The sequence below is a fragment of the Ursus americanus genome, chromosome 29, assembly GCF_024610735.1.
Source record: "Ursus americanus isolate L20-20 chromosome 29, mUrsAme1.1.p, whole genome shotgun sequence".
NCBI lineage: Eukaryota > Metazoa > Chordata > Mammalia > Carnivora > Ursidae > Ursus > Ursus americanus.
This window is the reverse complement of record NC_142155.1, coordinates 24,130,097-24,145,848: the sequence shown is the minus strand read 5'-3', so window position 1 is coordinate 24,145,848 and position 15,752 is coordinate 24,130,097. Positions and strand designations below refer to the sequence as shown.

The 15,752-nt window shown below is 46.6% G+C and overlaps 1 protein-coding gene across 2 annotated transcripts in view; it reads right to left on the bottom strand.

Annotated features, from left to right (window-relative positions):
* Positions 1-704: 704 nt before the first annotated feature.
* ELOVL5 (ELOVL fatty acid elongase 5) overlaps positions 705-15,752 on the bottom strand; it is a 70,061-nt gene continuing 55,013 nt past the window's right edge. For both annotated transcript variants that reach the window (XM_045802527.2, XM_045802536.2), the window contains 5 exons: positions 9,637-9,714; positions 8,470-8,641; positions 6,669-6,793; positions 4,088-4,222; positions 705-2,583 (listed from right to left, as the gene is read on the bottom strand). In XM_045802527.2, the coding sequence (XP_045658483.2) occupies positions 2,440-2,583; positions 4,088-4,222; positions 6,669-6,793; positions 8,470-8,641; positions 9,637-9,714 (654 nt within the window). In that variant the 3' untranslated portion in view covers positions 705-2,439. The remainder of the gene's footprint in view (positions 2,584-4,087; positions 4,223-6,668; positions 6,794-8,469; positions 8,642-9,636; positions 9,715-15,752) is intronic.

The following is a 15,752-nucleotide window of genomic DNA, read 5'->3' as shown; positions in this document are numbered from 1 at the left end:
CTACACTGGGGGCTCTGTGTTATGCAGGAGATGGAAGGATGGGGGCCATTCAGACCATGGTTCCATGCGTCCATGGCTGGACCTGTAAGTCAGACTGTGGCAGGCTGGGGGATGGGGACAGAGAACGGTCTTCGGCAAAGAAATTGGTAGAGCTTTGGGAATAAGGTGGGCTTTCATTACTCTAGAGAAGGGTCAGCAAAATGGCTGCAGGCCTTCTGTTTTGAGAGGAAAGCTTTACTGGAACACAGCCATGCCCATCCATACACGTATGGTCTATGGCTGCTTTTGCACTCGACAATGGCATAATCCAAAGTTGGGGCAGAGACTGTATGGATTGTAAAGCCTAAAACATGTACTATCTGGCTCTTTACAGAAAAAAATGTACAGACCTCTGATCTAGACCTAGGAAAGGAAAGTAACTAACAGCCTGAAGGTGTGGGGAGGGGAGAAAAGAGGAAGAAGGGGTATATTTGGAAAGCTGGGACCTTTGGTTGGGGTACCAGAAAAAGGCAGAGAGGAAACCAATAGGGTGGAACTACCACCACGTCTTACTATGTGGGGACCCCCCTCATGTGAGCTGAGCTACAGAATACCCTTTCCAACTGAATTATCTACATCTATTGGGGTGAGTTCCTAGAAGGTGCACAGAGTGGACTTTTCTCCAGTGTCCGAATTGGCAGCATATCAACAATGTAACACGTGAGCATAGGTAATCAAAAAAGTTTTACTGATTAATGTTTAGACATTACTTAACAGTGTGGGTATATCCAGATGGGCTAAAGCATACTTTGACAGCACACTATCGAATGTTACAGTTTCTGTATTGAAATATGTCAAGACATTTGCACACTAGTACCTAGGAAGACATACATTTACAAATATACACATTCTAGATTTGATAAGGTAAATGTAAACAGATGCTGTGACTCCTTCCAAACAGAAAACCCACAAGACTAATAAGAGAACCAATCGGCTCCCTATAATATGAATGTGCAAAATTAAAGCATGATAAACTGATATTTACATAAATATCAAAGCAACAATTAGTTTATACATTGTCGATGACCTTCTAAGATGTGTCACGAGTGGTTCAATGACTGTTTTTTCTCCCAATGGAGAAGGAATTCAGAGACGAAATTTCAACACTTTAAAATGACACGCACAATAGTCCTTTTCTGTTCGACCACTGCCTCAAGGGTGACAGACGTGATTTTATGATAAGCAGTCTCATTTTTAAATAAGCAGTTCTACACAAATCTTTAGAGTCTAAGCAGAAAAAGAAAATTACAGGTACTATTACACTAAACAAATTATCTCTATCCAATTTCCCAGTTCTCTTATGTTGTAGCTATCTGTTTAACTTTACCTTAAATTTTTTTTAAGGTCCCTTTCCCCCCCTTTATCCATTTTTATAAGCTAGGCACATTGTAAAAGAAGTTTGTGTCAAAACAGACAGCAGTACAGAAACCAATCCAAATTTGGACCCTGGCAACCAGTTCCCCATCGCTCGTCTATGGGATTCTGTCAAATGGCAAATATTCAATTATCTCTTTTGAAAAGTATACATTCTCTCTCTCAGAGTGGAAAGCAAAGTGGACATTATTTCCTGTATAAAAACACTTAGCACTTCAGAAATTTTAAATGTCCTACCCATCCTACATACTTTCTAAAATCTTGAAGACAAAGAATATATATTTAGGTTTCATCAAGACTGCTTTAGAGCCCCCCCTTTTTACATTATCAATAGTGGCACTCAAAATAAAAAAATAAGATCTGTTAAAAAGTTAAACTGACCTCCCACTAGATTTGAGCCTGCCTGATTTAAAGCCAGTATTATAAAACTGAAGGAGCCGTTTCTGATTTCACATGTACAAGTCACTTGAAATTATGTGTCGCACGCTAGTTTCGTAAATCACGGTCTTTGATTTTTTTTTCTAAACAGAGCTATTAAAAATGAATAAAAACTTGAAACATATCCTAATTTAAATTAATAAGCTTTGGGCCCTGCTTTTTAAATTTTAAGGCATGTGTGTTTCTCTACCGTAACAACATTGTACAAAGTTACAATCACATGCATGATCTACGGTAAAAAAAAAAAAAAAAAAAAAGTCTGGATTACAGTGTTTTTAAATTGTGAATCACAATTCAGCACCTATCATGTTATAACTAATAAGGCAACAGCAGTGTCGTATACTACAATAATACGCCCTCCACAGTCTAGCGCAGGGGTCGGTGAGAGCCCAGAAATGTTAAAAATCTTATGCCTACGTGTATAATCTTATACATTTTCTAGGGGTTTTGAACTGATGCAAGAGGTCCTACATGAATCACGCTATTGTAGGCCGGACTAGTTACAGCAGCTGTTAACGAGCATTGGGCACAACTCATACTGTGCTTACAATCAGACGACGGGTTCTGGAGGTTTTCAACTCTTCGGCTTCAATCCTTCCGTTGCTTCCTCGGCTTCACATTATTTTCCAGGGAAGAAAAGCTGTTGGTGTGTCCGTTCACAGCAGCCACGGACCCGTTCTGGTGGTCCTTCGGGTACTCTTTCCTCCGCGAGGCCCCCTTCTTATTGTACGTCTGAAATGCATCAGGGCAGACGGACCGTGTGAGCGCGGGCTCTGCTGGCGGGTGGGGGGCCCCGCTTCCCTAGCTCTAAGCCTAGACTCCTGTCAGCACCCAATGCCACCTGCGGTCGAGCAGCCCTGGGGACGGTTTTTGCCACTGGCTTCAATCACTGCTCCTTTCCTGAGGCGTAGCCTGAGGGAAGCTCACGGGGGCGTGGGCTGCAGTGTAAATGCTGTTCTAGAAATGAAGTAGAAAATTCAAACTATACTTCACGTGGCTGTGCCTTCTCTGTGTCTGGACGGCAGAGGATCGGGGCTCCGCGGCCGCGCCGGTTTCCCCCCCGGGGTACCTCTCCCATCACTCCCATCTCCCATCTTCGGAATTGGCTTGTGACTTCAGCAACTGCTTTGGCCCGTGCGCACAAAGTGCTACGCTGCCGTAAGCAGTTAAAATACTGTGATTTCAGTTTTGTCAGGTTATCCTTCATCCTCCCTCACGCCTGATAAGTGTCCCAAAGTGGGGCACACACCGCTCTCGAGGCAGTCCGCGAGCTCACGGGAACAGGCCGCCCCGTCCCGGGGTGTGGGATGAAAGGTGCAGGTGCGCACGGACGGCAATGCGGCGACACCCCCAGAGAGCTGCTCAACCAACTGGACTTCACTGCCGCCACATCCGTGGCCTCTGCCCTGGCCCCTGACCTCCGGTGCTGCCCGGGACTGGACACTGCCCACGGAGCAGGCACACCTCATCCAGGCGTAATGCTGAGACGCCAAGTGAGCCACTGGAGACCATCCGCCCTAACTGGACCCTTCTGTGAGTGAAACGGACCTCACATCATGCTCTTGGGAACGAATGGGGCCCCCAAACATGAGCAATGGAGGTGTGAAGAAACTGGGACAAACTACACAGCTGAGGGCTGTGATGGACATTTTATTTTTTTAATTTTTTTAAGGATTTTATTTGTCAGAGAGAGAGCGCGTGCACAAGCAGCGGAAGCAGCAGGCAAAGCAGGCAGGGGGAGTGGCAGGCTCCCCGCTGAGCAAGGAGCCCAATGCGGGCCTCAATGTCAGGACCCTGGGATCATGACCTGAGCTGAAGGCAGATGCTTAACCGACTGAGCCACCCAGGTGTCCCTGGACATTTCTTCAGACATTTAATGCAGTCCCAGAGCTCAGGGCAGCAGGGCTGGGAGACTGCTGACTGAACTCACCCATCACGTCTGCAGTAGGCTGTGAGCAAAGCAACACAGAGCCTGCCGAACAGCTCTGCTTTCCCACATGAATCCCAAGCTCCCCTGCCGGAGATCTAGAACTCTGGAGGTTTTGGACAGATTTCAGCATCTCCTATGTTGGCAGTAGTCCCCCTCCCAAAGGCAGGGGCTGCCCTGTCACTGTGACTAAAGCCCACCGCCTGGCACGCAGCAGGGGTTCTACAGGTCGTCCCCCTTAAAAGAACAGAGGAGGGCCTTTGCTGAAAAGGCCACAAGTCCCAACTGCTCTGGAAGAGTGAGACTTACCTGAATGTAGAAGTTTGTGAAGAGAGCAATCAGAGAGATCATGTATCCAATCTGGAAGTACAGCCACCCGAGAGGGAACGTACACGGCCAGATGACCCCGCAGCTGGTCTGGATGATTGTCAGCACAAACTGCAGCTGGTGGGAGAGAGGGGACCCAGCTGAGCGGCGCAGCCGCAGCCCACGGACAAGGGGCCACGCCAGATGGGCTCTCCATCCAGCACGCCGAGTCCATGAACGAACGCTTACAGGCCTTTCTGGAGGCCAAGTCCCTTCATAAACACCAAGCATTCATTTATGCATAAATTTCCCCTAAACTACATATGTGCCTTTGTCATATATACTCTTCTCTCCTTCCTCCTACTTAAACCACCTTCTCTAAAATTCAGAGAATAGTTAACAATTCTATACGGTATACGTGAAAGTGCGAAGAGTAGATCTTAAAAGTTCTCATCGAAAGAAAAAACCCTATAGCTACGTAGAGTGACAGTGGATGTGAGCTGAGCTTTACTGTCACAGTGCACACATGGGCCTGATCGGTACGCCGCACACTTCGCACAACGTTACAGGTCCAGCACAGCTCAATGAAGCTGGGGAACAAGGGAAAACTTAACCCCCCCAACACACAAACTTTAGGGACCCTGTACAGAGAGATGCAAAATATTTTTTTTTGTTTGCTTTACATTTTTAAGGGAGAAAGGAAAGGTGTGGGATGTATGCTTAAAGAGAACCAGTGAGGTCGCTGTGGGATGTACAATTCTTATTTCTCTCTCTCTCTTTTTTTACAAGATTTATTTACTTGAGAGAGAGAGTGTGAGAAGGGGGAGGCAGATGATGAGGGAGAGTCCTCAAGCAGACTCCCCACTGAGCATGGAGCAGGGCTGGATCCCACAACCCTAAGGTCATGACCTGAGCTGAAGCCAAGAGCTGGATACTTAACTGACTGAGCCACCCAGGTGCCCCAACTTTTCCTATTTCTTATCCATGGACCCTTTTGGTTTGAAGAAGGCTGGTCAACAGATTTAAACTTCTATCAAGATATAATGCTAAGTCCAGATTATTTCTGAGGAATAAATCTTTTTTTTTTTTTTTGATGAATAAATCTTGAAAAGTAGGTGCAACTGCTTGGAGAAACGGGAAAGGTGTTAAAACGAGGTGTGGCTACTGAAGGGCGAGTCTTCAAGAGGAGTAAAACAGTAGGGGGCAGCGTTCTGCCCACTGATTTCCGGCCCAGCCCCCAGGGTTTCTCTGTAGAACTGTTTTGTTTTTTTCTCCTTTCTCCTCTTTTTTAAGGTAAGTGTTCTAGGCTAAGGAATAACTAGGAGTGGTGCTTAAAATAAATCTAGGCAAACTGGGTGCAATCTTCTACCTCGAAGGGCACAGCTTAATGGGAAACCAACTTCCCCAGTCTGTTCTTTTAAAGTCTGCTTTTGCAGGACCATGGCTGTGTGGTATAAATCAATCTCCCCATCACTTCTCAAGTGTAACAAGAAGGTTAGAGAACAATTATCCTTCCTCACAGGTGGGTGAAAAAAAAATTAACAAGGACTAGAGAACAGCTGGCAAAGAGGTGATAATGAAACGTCAAACACATAAGTAGCTCAGACTATCTTCTCAGATTTTTTTTTCCAGACTGTTATTTTTAAATATTGAAAAATCACAACTGACTTGGAAAGGTTGGAATTAGCTTGGTTTCTTCAGAAAAATATGTTTTTAAGGCAAGGCTAGGGCTAAGGCTTCAATGTCTAAACCCCTCCGTCAGCTGGCTTGGGACTACTGCCTCAGTGTCCTCATCCACAGAATGGGGATAACAACATGAAATCAGGCTACTGGAATAGTCCGCGTAAACCTGCTTACTTAGCATGAGGGCCTGACACGGAATACACTCAACAAATGTCAGTGTTTTACATCAGTAGTAATAATAATTAGTTCATGAAAGAATTCACAAGGGGACAAAAACAGGTGTCTGTCATACCCTGACAAGTCAAGGAAGCTTCAGAAAGGAAGGGAGGACATAATCACCAAGTGCCAACAGCTGCTGGGTGGCCCTGGCGAGGTAAACCTCGGGAAGGAGGCTGTCATCTGAAGCATAGTGGATGCCATCCTCGCCAACAGGGGCTTGGCTGCATGGGGGCTGAGAGGTCACCGGCCCCTCTCACTGACATCCTCGCTGCCTAATAGCTACAAGCACCCGGGACTCCTGCTACCCCACGGCTCCTTCTAAAACTCCCGGGAACACAGGACACAGTGGTCACTTTGGATTCTGGATTATAATTAGAAAACACACACAGGCAACACATGCTTTGTGCACAAACTAAGGGCAAAGGACTGAACTTGAAGTCAGGAAATTAGATTCTTGTCCCCATTCTACAGCCCAACTAGCTGTGTGCCCACAGGCATAGAGTTTCCTCATCAATTAAAAGTAAGAAAATCCTCTGTTCCGCCCGTTGCAAGTAGTTTAATCAGATCAAAAGAGACAGGGTGGGAAAGGCCCATTCTAGATACTATGAGATAACAATAAGTCCAGCCAGGAAGAGCGGTCGGCCAGGCAGCAAGTCCCGGCGCGAGAGGCCGCGTTACTCACCAGCTGCCCCTGAGTGATGTACTTCTTCCACCAGAGGTACGGACGCATGGAGGGGACGGAAGACAGGCCGTAGTACGAGTACATGAGGACATGGATGAAGCTGTTAAGTGTGGCACCAAAGTAAGCTGAAGAACAGAGGGGATTTGGGAAGGAGGGCGCATCAGTGTTTTACACATGACAAGGCTCTTTTCAAATGTGAAAAACACATGCATTCAATTGGGGGCTGGCAAGCACCGTGTGGACCGGGACTCCGAATTCCGTTTCCATGGGGGCAGGCAGCCACTGGGATGCTTTAAGGCCAGGGTCAGCTGGAACTGCCAGGCAGGCATCTAACACAAGAGTCAGGAGACCACCTCACGGCTTTGTTGCCAGACCCCATTAACTCCCGGAGCGAGCTGCTTTTCTTTCCGTGCCCGAGTGCTTCCGGCTGCTGTGCTGAAGGCCTGGGGAAGATACTGACGGGCAGTAGGGTCAAAGCTGGCTGCCTCACACATCTGCTGAAGTTGGAAGAGGCCTTGGCGGCCTTGGCCTCCTTAGTATTCCCCAGGACTGCAGTGCTGAGACCATATATGTTTTTCAATAATACAATCCAGAGTCCAGTTCCTTAGAGATAAACCAGTTCTTGTTTTAGACTCTCTGTCCCTCTCCCCCACAGCGGGCAACCCAACAGAGCTCGCCAGCGTTCCCACGCACAGTCGGAGGTGCACAAGGCCGGGGTTAGGGAGGGAGTTTCTACTTCTGGCTATCACAGTAACTGGCTGTGTGACCTTGGACAAGTCACATCCAGGTCCTGGTTGTTTCTTTTGGGCCCAGTGGGGCTAGTTACATCTGCCATCCTACGAATTCTTTGAAAATGTAAAGAGACACTGTTTCTATTAGAAAGTTAAGTCGTATAATCCAGAGCCGTGAGGTGTGATGGCGGGGAAAAAACATGAGGGGGGGGGCCTGGAACCCGAGCTCTACAGACCTTCTACTATTCTCAGTTTCCTCCCAAACCACAGGGAGCTGGGTTTGGCGAGTCACCTTTCTAGCTCTAAAATTCTATGACTGCGTGAATCTTGGTGGGCCAGGTTAATCTAGGACAGTGCTACCCTAGTGAAAAAAAACACGTGAACAGACCCAAAATTTCTCAAATTCATCAGTGCTAGATGACAGAAATTCTGATCAGGACATTTGTTAGAATTCCCAAGCTAAACCTAAAGGAAACAACTTAATCTCTGAAAATTATGAGAGACCTCAGACCCTAAGTTTTCTAAAAACGACATACATCTGTCTTTGGGAATTTACTTCCAATCTCGGTGCTTGCCGTTGAAGATGCCCTGTTAACCGTGCTTCACGGAACATGGCAGGCCCATTATATTAGCATATGTGCAGACTTCCTCCTGTGCTCTTCAGCTAAAGCTGTACTTCATCATTAGTCTTGTTCCCTGGGACTCCCTAAGTGGTGTGGTTCCACCTTTCTGGCCTGCCCCTCTCAGTCAAACATCTTCCAAATTGTCGAGAAACAGGACTAGAAATAACCTGGAACAGCCGTCCTCTATGACAGAGGACACGATCCCTATTTCCCTAGATGCCCCAGGCTGGGAATCTGGTATTTCCCTCACCTTGCCAAGTCAGACAGAAAAAGGGTTTGTCAGCTTACTGAGTACAGAGGCCGCACAAACTATCATTAGAGCAACTCGGACACAGAGTTCTTGACCTAGAAATCCATAGAAATAGCACCTTCTCCAAAAGCCTCGGTTTCAGTTCTGCCTCTCCGCTCACACCTGTTCCCAGGCCCCCCAGTCGGTGTAAGACTTACAGTGGCCGCAGGGGACCCAGTTCATCACAAACCACCAGATGTTCAGCATGGAGACATGGTGGTAGACGTGTAGGACTGTGATCTGGTGGTTGTTCTTCCGTAAGATGAAGAAGAAGGTGTCCATGAACTCAATGAGCTTGGAGAAATAGTACCACCAGAGGACGCGGATAATCTAAGAGGAAGAGATCATCAATGTCTCTCTGGAATACCACCCCTGGCGTGTTTTACTAACATCCCAGAATCCCAGGCTCACTTGAAGCCTGAGCACCCCACTGGCTCCTAAAGTCCTTCAGCAGCTGGGAGCTCTGGTTATGCTGAGAGTGTCTCTAACTGAAGAATACTGGGGGGGAGTCGGAGGAGGTTTGCAATCACGACAGGGAAAATTTTAAAAGCTGCGCTGACATCTTTCAAGACTAACAAAAACAGGAGGATCAAAGTTCCAAAAACCCTGAAGCCTGCCTATTCCCTCTGGAAGGGCCTGCGGAGCCATGAGCACAGAAAAACCTTCTGAGAGACACTTCTGATTTCAGGGACTGGTGTGGGGGCAGGTGCCAGGATAAGAGGCAAAGAAGAAAAGGAATCAGAACTTTTCATGTCAGGTCCCTGCCCAGTTAAATATGTCACACAGTTCTAAGGAAATGACTGCCCGTCTGAACTTAAAGCAGCAGCTTTTATTTAAAACAAAATGCTCAGAGTGGAGGTCAGAATCTAAAGACCACTGTCAGAGAGCACTCTGAGGAATGATTACAGCGTTAAGACGTTATTCTTACGATCCTGTTTATAGAAATGCTGACAAATGCATGTAGTTTTTTCCCCATGAAAACTTAAAAAAAATTTTTTTTTCCCAAGATTTTATTTTTAAGTAATCTCTACACCCACTGTGGGGATCAAACTCACAACCCCAAGATTAAGAGTCGCACACTCCACTGACTGAGCCAGCCAGGCGCCTCTTCCTGGAAACTTAACAGGACTTAACTTTTATTAAATGAAACTTTAGTTTTCATCTTACATGTCTCATGTTGTTCAAATTTTCACACCATGTGGATACACAGGTTTTTAAAAAATGTCAACAGGAATTACCTTGGGCAGTGAGGATATGAACCATTTTGTCTTTTGTAAAATTTATTTAAAAAAAAAAACACTATTTAAAAAAGAGTGTGACCATACCTTCATATCTGCTTCTCCTGCGCTGCGTGTGCCTTGACAGAAGAAGTTGTATCTGCCTTCCCATACTCCTGTCACTAACTAAAAAAAAAAAAAGAAAATGCCAATCACCAACAGTATCAGAAATACGGAAAGCCCTATTCAATAAGACTTCATTAGTTTCAGAATCTATGACAATTGACCTTGGGCTGGCTGAGGCAAGTTTGATCTTTGCTCCTCAGCAAAAAATCACGATGACAGGGAGTGTGAATACCGGGCAGTCTCCATTTCACAAGGGGTGGACGGGGAGTTACTCCAGGGCGCTGCCTTACCAAGCTGGCTCTCTCCAGAATTCTCAATTCCCTAGGCTGTCACAAGGCCCCGACCAACCTGATGGCAGGCTCGGGTCCCACAAGCAGTCTCAGGGAAGATCGCACCTTCACAAATTCAGCCCTTCCCTAAACCAGCCCTTCTCAACCTTGAGCATGGGGTCCCAGAATCCCCTCAAGGGCATGTGGAAACAGGATTGCTGGGGAGTGTTTCTGAGTGGGGTCCAAGAATTCATATTTCTTTTTTTTTTTTTTTAAAGATTTTATTTATTTATTTGACAGAGATAGAGACAGCCAGCGAGAGAGGGACCACAAGCAGGGGGAGTGGGAGAGGAAGAAGCAGGCTCATAGCGGAGGAGCCTGATGTGGGGCTCGATCCCAGAACGCTGGGATCACGCCCTGAGCCGAAGGCAGACGCTTAACCGCTGTGCCACCCAGGCGCCCCAAGAATTCATATTTCTAACAAATTTCCAGGTGATTCCGATGCTGCTGGTCCAGAGACCACACTTCAAGAACCACTGCTGTACAACCTAGGATAACTTAATCAGCCTCGCCTTCATTATCTCCTGTTGCCATGTCATCTGCTGGGTGGCAGAACTCTGCAGTGGCACAGAAAGGACCCCAGAATCCGGGGGCATGCAAGCTCTAGGTGAGAGACCTGCAGTATCACCAGCTCTCTCTGGTTTCCTTTGTCCACAGTGAGGACACCTGGCCTAGATGAGACTTAAGGACCCACTGTTTCAGTCCAGAGAGAAGGTTTAATTTGAACACCTGTGCACATCGACGCTCTGTCCTAGACAAACACCTAGGACAGCGTGCTATTACTTGTCCATGTACACTGTAGCTTCCTGCTTCCTCCCAAAGCCTACGGTGATCTTGAGTTTTCCTGGTGACTTTCTCTCTGGGGGCCAACTGGCAGTCTATAGATGGGGAGAAACCTGAGGCGGCCTGCCTTGTGCCTGATCTCACTTGGTATCCAACATAAAAAGCTGGCCCTGGGTCTCAAAGTGTGTTCCCCAGTCCAGCTGCATTAACATCACATGGGAACTTCTAAGACACGGAAATTCTTCAGCCTACCCCAGAATCAAAACTCTGGGGGCAGACCTCAAGGTAGGGCCTCAGAGTCATGATCACAGAGCCTCTGAGAACTGAATACTGTGGTTTACGGGGGTGGTTCCCAATCCAGCAGCATCAGTATCACCCATGAATTTGTTAGAAACACAAAATCTCAAGCTCTACCCTAGACCTTCTGAATCAGAAATTTCTGGACGCAGGGGTGCCTGGGTGGCTCAGTCGTTAAGCGTCTGCCTTCAGCCCAGGGCGTGATCCCAGGGTCCTGGGATCGAGACCCACATCCGGCTCCCTGCTCAGCAGGAAGCCTGCTTCTTCCTCTCCTACTCCCCCTGCTTGTGCTCCCTCTCTCGTTGGCCGTCTCTCTCTCTAATAAATAAATAAAATCTTAAAAAAAAATTTTTTTTTTCCTGGATGCAAAGCCCAGCAGCGTGGCAACAGGCTGTTTTAGAGGTGACTTCGATGCCGCTGAAGTTTGTAAACCACTGGCTGAAAGCTGTGGTTCCCACTCTAGTTGCATAACAGAATCACCTGGGGAGCTTCCGAAACCTGCTCACGCCTGGCCTCGCCCCAGATCATTAAACCAGAATCTTGAGGGGCCTTTCACAAAGCTCTCAAGGTACTTCCAATCTGCAACTAGGAGTGGGTTTCATGCTGGCTAAGCAGCAAAGGGATTAGCAGGGCCTGAAGACAAACGGTTAAACTTCCAGTCTGACCTCAGAAATGCCACAGCGGGTGTGGCCGTTGCACTCTCACTGAAGGCCCTTCTTAGAAACTGCTTTTTCTTCTATTAACTTCCTTTCTGTGGTTTGCCTTCTGGCTTTGTCATCTTCTATACATAAAAAAGCATTAAGCGTCGACATGGTTTTCAAAGCAAAGACCAGCACAGGGGTTTGGAGTACACGTGAGGGAGGCATCGTTTTGTGATGATGAGTTCGCATTAGCAAGCAGAAGGCCAGGGAGCTGGGGAGAGTCAGGCTGCTGTCGTCCACGGAGGCCCAAGACCTGAGGCCAAGCTCGCTAACTTCCCCAAGTCTTGGGTGTTTTCATGTAAAAAGATGAGGTTGGACTAAATGATCTCTAAAGGTTCTAGGTTTCTACAATTTCTATGTTAAGACTTCTAAAAAAGACCACACACAAACTACGCTATACTTCGCTATCTTTGAAATACCCTCAGGTCATTTATAAAAGGTACGTCGTCCTTTTGGACAATGTTGTACTCCCGAGTCAGGTTAGGCACCCCATATGCAGACCCATCCCGAGTCCCAAAAATCGAGATAAAAAGCCTGAACCCAAAGTGGGGTTGGAAGTGGGGGGTCCTAGCATGTGTGCCCTCAGAAGACCTGAGGTGGAGAGAAGAGAGTGTAGTCTCCCCCGCCCTTCCTTCTACCCCAATGAGAGAACCAGTGAATTATCTTCTGTGGCTAGAGGATATGGACAGGGAACGAATGGTTCTTGAGGAAATTTTCATACGACTACTGCAAATGATAAAAAGTAAGGACAATATAGCAAAGTACTTCATGAAGATAAATTTAGCAATTTAAAAGATACCTTTATTTAAAATGATAGCCTTACGTGGCAAAATTAAAAACTTATTAACCATGATTTTCCTCATTAGACATGCTTTTTGAAATTTTAGCATCTTAACGAATTTAAAATTCTAGGACCTACCATCATGGTTTTCCAGCTATTTAGTTTATTGTGTCCTGAGACACTCTGGGTCGGTTTGCTTTTGCAAGTTTTAGGATGGGATGGCTGGTTGTGTGTGCAGAAGTACAGATGACTGCAGTCACGAACTCCTACCTTGGTGGGAGAGGGGCAAGGGAGCTGAGGAAGGATCTGCTAACTCTAGCAGAACGGACTAACACAGGCCTTTCTTTTAAAATGTCTTTCAGAAGGCATCCAGGTTGGATTGCTTTGCTCCTTAAGCTAATTACCTTAAAATTCCATCTGTCCCTCTTCCTATAAATGGGGAAAAAAAAGACATTTGTATCTAAAACACCCAGGACTTCTGGAGGCTAAAGAGCTCCAGGTCTTGGGGGGTGAATGTCCCCAATACTTGAAGCATAAAGCAGGTACACAAGCGAGAAGCTTTCATCCAGCCCCACTTCAGGGCCGTGAGCCCACCACCCTCTTCTCCTAGGAGAGGCTTGCCGCAGCCCCCAAGGCAATCCACCCTCCCTCACCACTGCCACTCGGCACTTGCACTGGGGCAAACCTCTGAGTTCTGTGTTTCAGACCCTTCAGGGACTCCCAGTGCCTTCAAGCCAATCCTAAACCCTAGGCGCAGCATTCACATTCCTCCACTGCTCCCTGACCTACAGTGAGATGGGCCCCCTTTCATTCCTCACCCACCTCACAGTGGCCAAGTGCAAAGAGCCGTTTGGGCTAGTTTGGGCACTAGCCAGAATGACTAATTCCTAGCATCCCGCATTTAGCTCGGTGACCTTAGACAAAGGTCTGTACACCTCTCTATACATCTCAGTTTCTTCACTCCCCAAATAAGATAAAAATTGCAGTCCTGCCTCTTCAGGCTGCCGTGAGAAGTAAATGAGATGGAGGAGTGTACAAATGCTTATCCTACCCAACCTAGAACATAGGATAAACACAACAAGTGTTAACAATGACCATTAGCTTATTTTTTTCAACTGGAATGCTGTCTACACCCAGATACCACCATCTCTAGCTCTTAAAATCCTATCCTTCAAAGTTTGCTTAAATCTCTCTTTTCCTTTTTTTAAAAAAAGATTTTAGAGAGAGAGAGCAGAGAGAGAGAGAAAATCCTCAAGCAGACTCCTCACTGAGCATGGAGCCCAACATGGGACTCGATCTCACAACCCTGAGATTATGACCTGAGCCAAAACCAAGAGTCGGATACTTCACCGAATGAGCCACCCAGGTGCCCCTAAAATCCTTTTCTTCATGGCTGCTTGCTTGGGCACTCCAGCCTGGAGTCTGTCCTCCTTCCTCTAAGCTCAGCCTGCCATGGCTTGTACCTATCTGCTCATATGCTGCCTCTCAGCCCTTTGTTAAAGGGTCTGTTTTAAGCTCTTCAGAAGCTCCTATTGGTGGGGCCTGTGGCTCCTGCATCCACAGAACCCAGCACGGGGACCTGTACACAAGAGGTGCTGAATATTTGCCAAACTAATGACAAAGAGTTTGAGGCCCTGCTTTTTGCACCCCTGCCCCCCCCCCGCAAATAGAGGCCTAATATATTATTCATAGCCAAAAAACCCCCTAAAACAAAAAACAAACCCAAAACCAAAAAGATATCATTTCTGCTTTGCAAATGGAGAACCTGAAAAAACACAAAGTATTTTAATGAAACTTGAATTTGACAATATTCATCTGAATTCTGTTCACAAGATGGAAAAACCAGTCTCCATCAAATGTCATACTGGGGGGACTTGGAAAGTTGAATTCTCAAAGAGCCTCAGCTTCAGAAGGGACAGAATAATTTAACAGGACCAAGCCCCTGAGTTAAAGTTTATTCATCAAGACTCTCATCAATTCTCTATAAAATGGGCCAGTAGCAGAAGGTTCTGCTCCCTCCATCCCCCATAAGAGGGAAACAGCATAGGTTCTGCAAGGCTCTTCCTTTCAACACCCCTAGGAACACATCAGTGGAGACAACGCTCTAGTCACAGTCACCTTGGCTACCATTTCCCTTCAGGGCTTGGGCCTGGCTTCCTTCCAGAAAGCAGCTCTGGTCAGTTCCCCACAAATTCAACATTCTGCTGCAGACATTGCAAAGCAAGAGGGCCCAGGAGGCTGGACAAAGGTGAGGTACTGAAAGTAAGGATAGGTCTCTCCACCTTGGGCTCCTGGGAATCAGCTCAAGAGTGCACAGGACTGTACCTCAATGAAACTGGAGGCCACGACAGAAGCTTGACACCACCTACACAAATCTGCACACCACCAGCGACTCCAAGAGCAACAAAGCGTGCATTATTTACTCTACCTGGCTATTCCCAAGTAATCAAAATACAAACAGCACCCTAAAACATATGCGCTTTCTCCTTCCTGGAGTAAAGCAAACTTTAATTAGGCCAGGAGCACGGAAAGCGCTAGAATTAAAGCCGACCTAGAAGCTTTCCCTTCTTATGGGACAAATTCAATAACCAAAGGTTGCTTCATGCATCTTTTCATTTAAAGAAAAGAAGTTAGGCGACTATCACAGCTAGGTCTGCATGACGCAGCTCAGCGAGTGAATCATTTCTAATGGTGAGAGATGACTTCTCATCTAACACCACATTTAGCCACAAACGAGGTAGAACCTTTAGTGTGATAACCATTTCCAGGGCACTTTCTGGAATTCAAGAAACAAGGTCATTTAACATTTAAAGAACAAGCAGAAGAATGTCATGTTGGGTGGCCATTATCAGCCTTTCACCCCCATATCTCAAGATGTCAGAGCCACAGGATAACCCTTTTCCAAAAGGGCTGGCTGCTTTTAGTGAAAAGGGCCTGGTGAGCTGTGTGGTTATTACCCCCCGCGCAGACATCCATCCAATAAAAGATAATGAGAAGAGACTGTCCATACTGGAATTCAAATTGTATCTAGAAGAGGACCCCAGGGACATTTCCAAATAACACCAAGTATGTGGGGGGTTGACAGTTTCACAGCTTTTACTGTTTCTATGTGAATGCCCAAGTGTGAATTTTTAAGACTTGATACAAGCCCATGTTTTTAAAAAGAAAACAGAGATGAGAAGTGATACGGATGCTCCAAAGGCACCG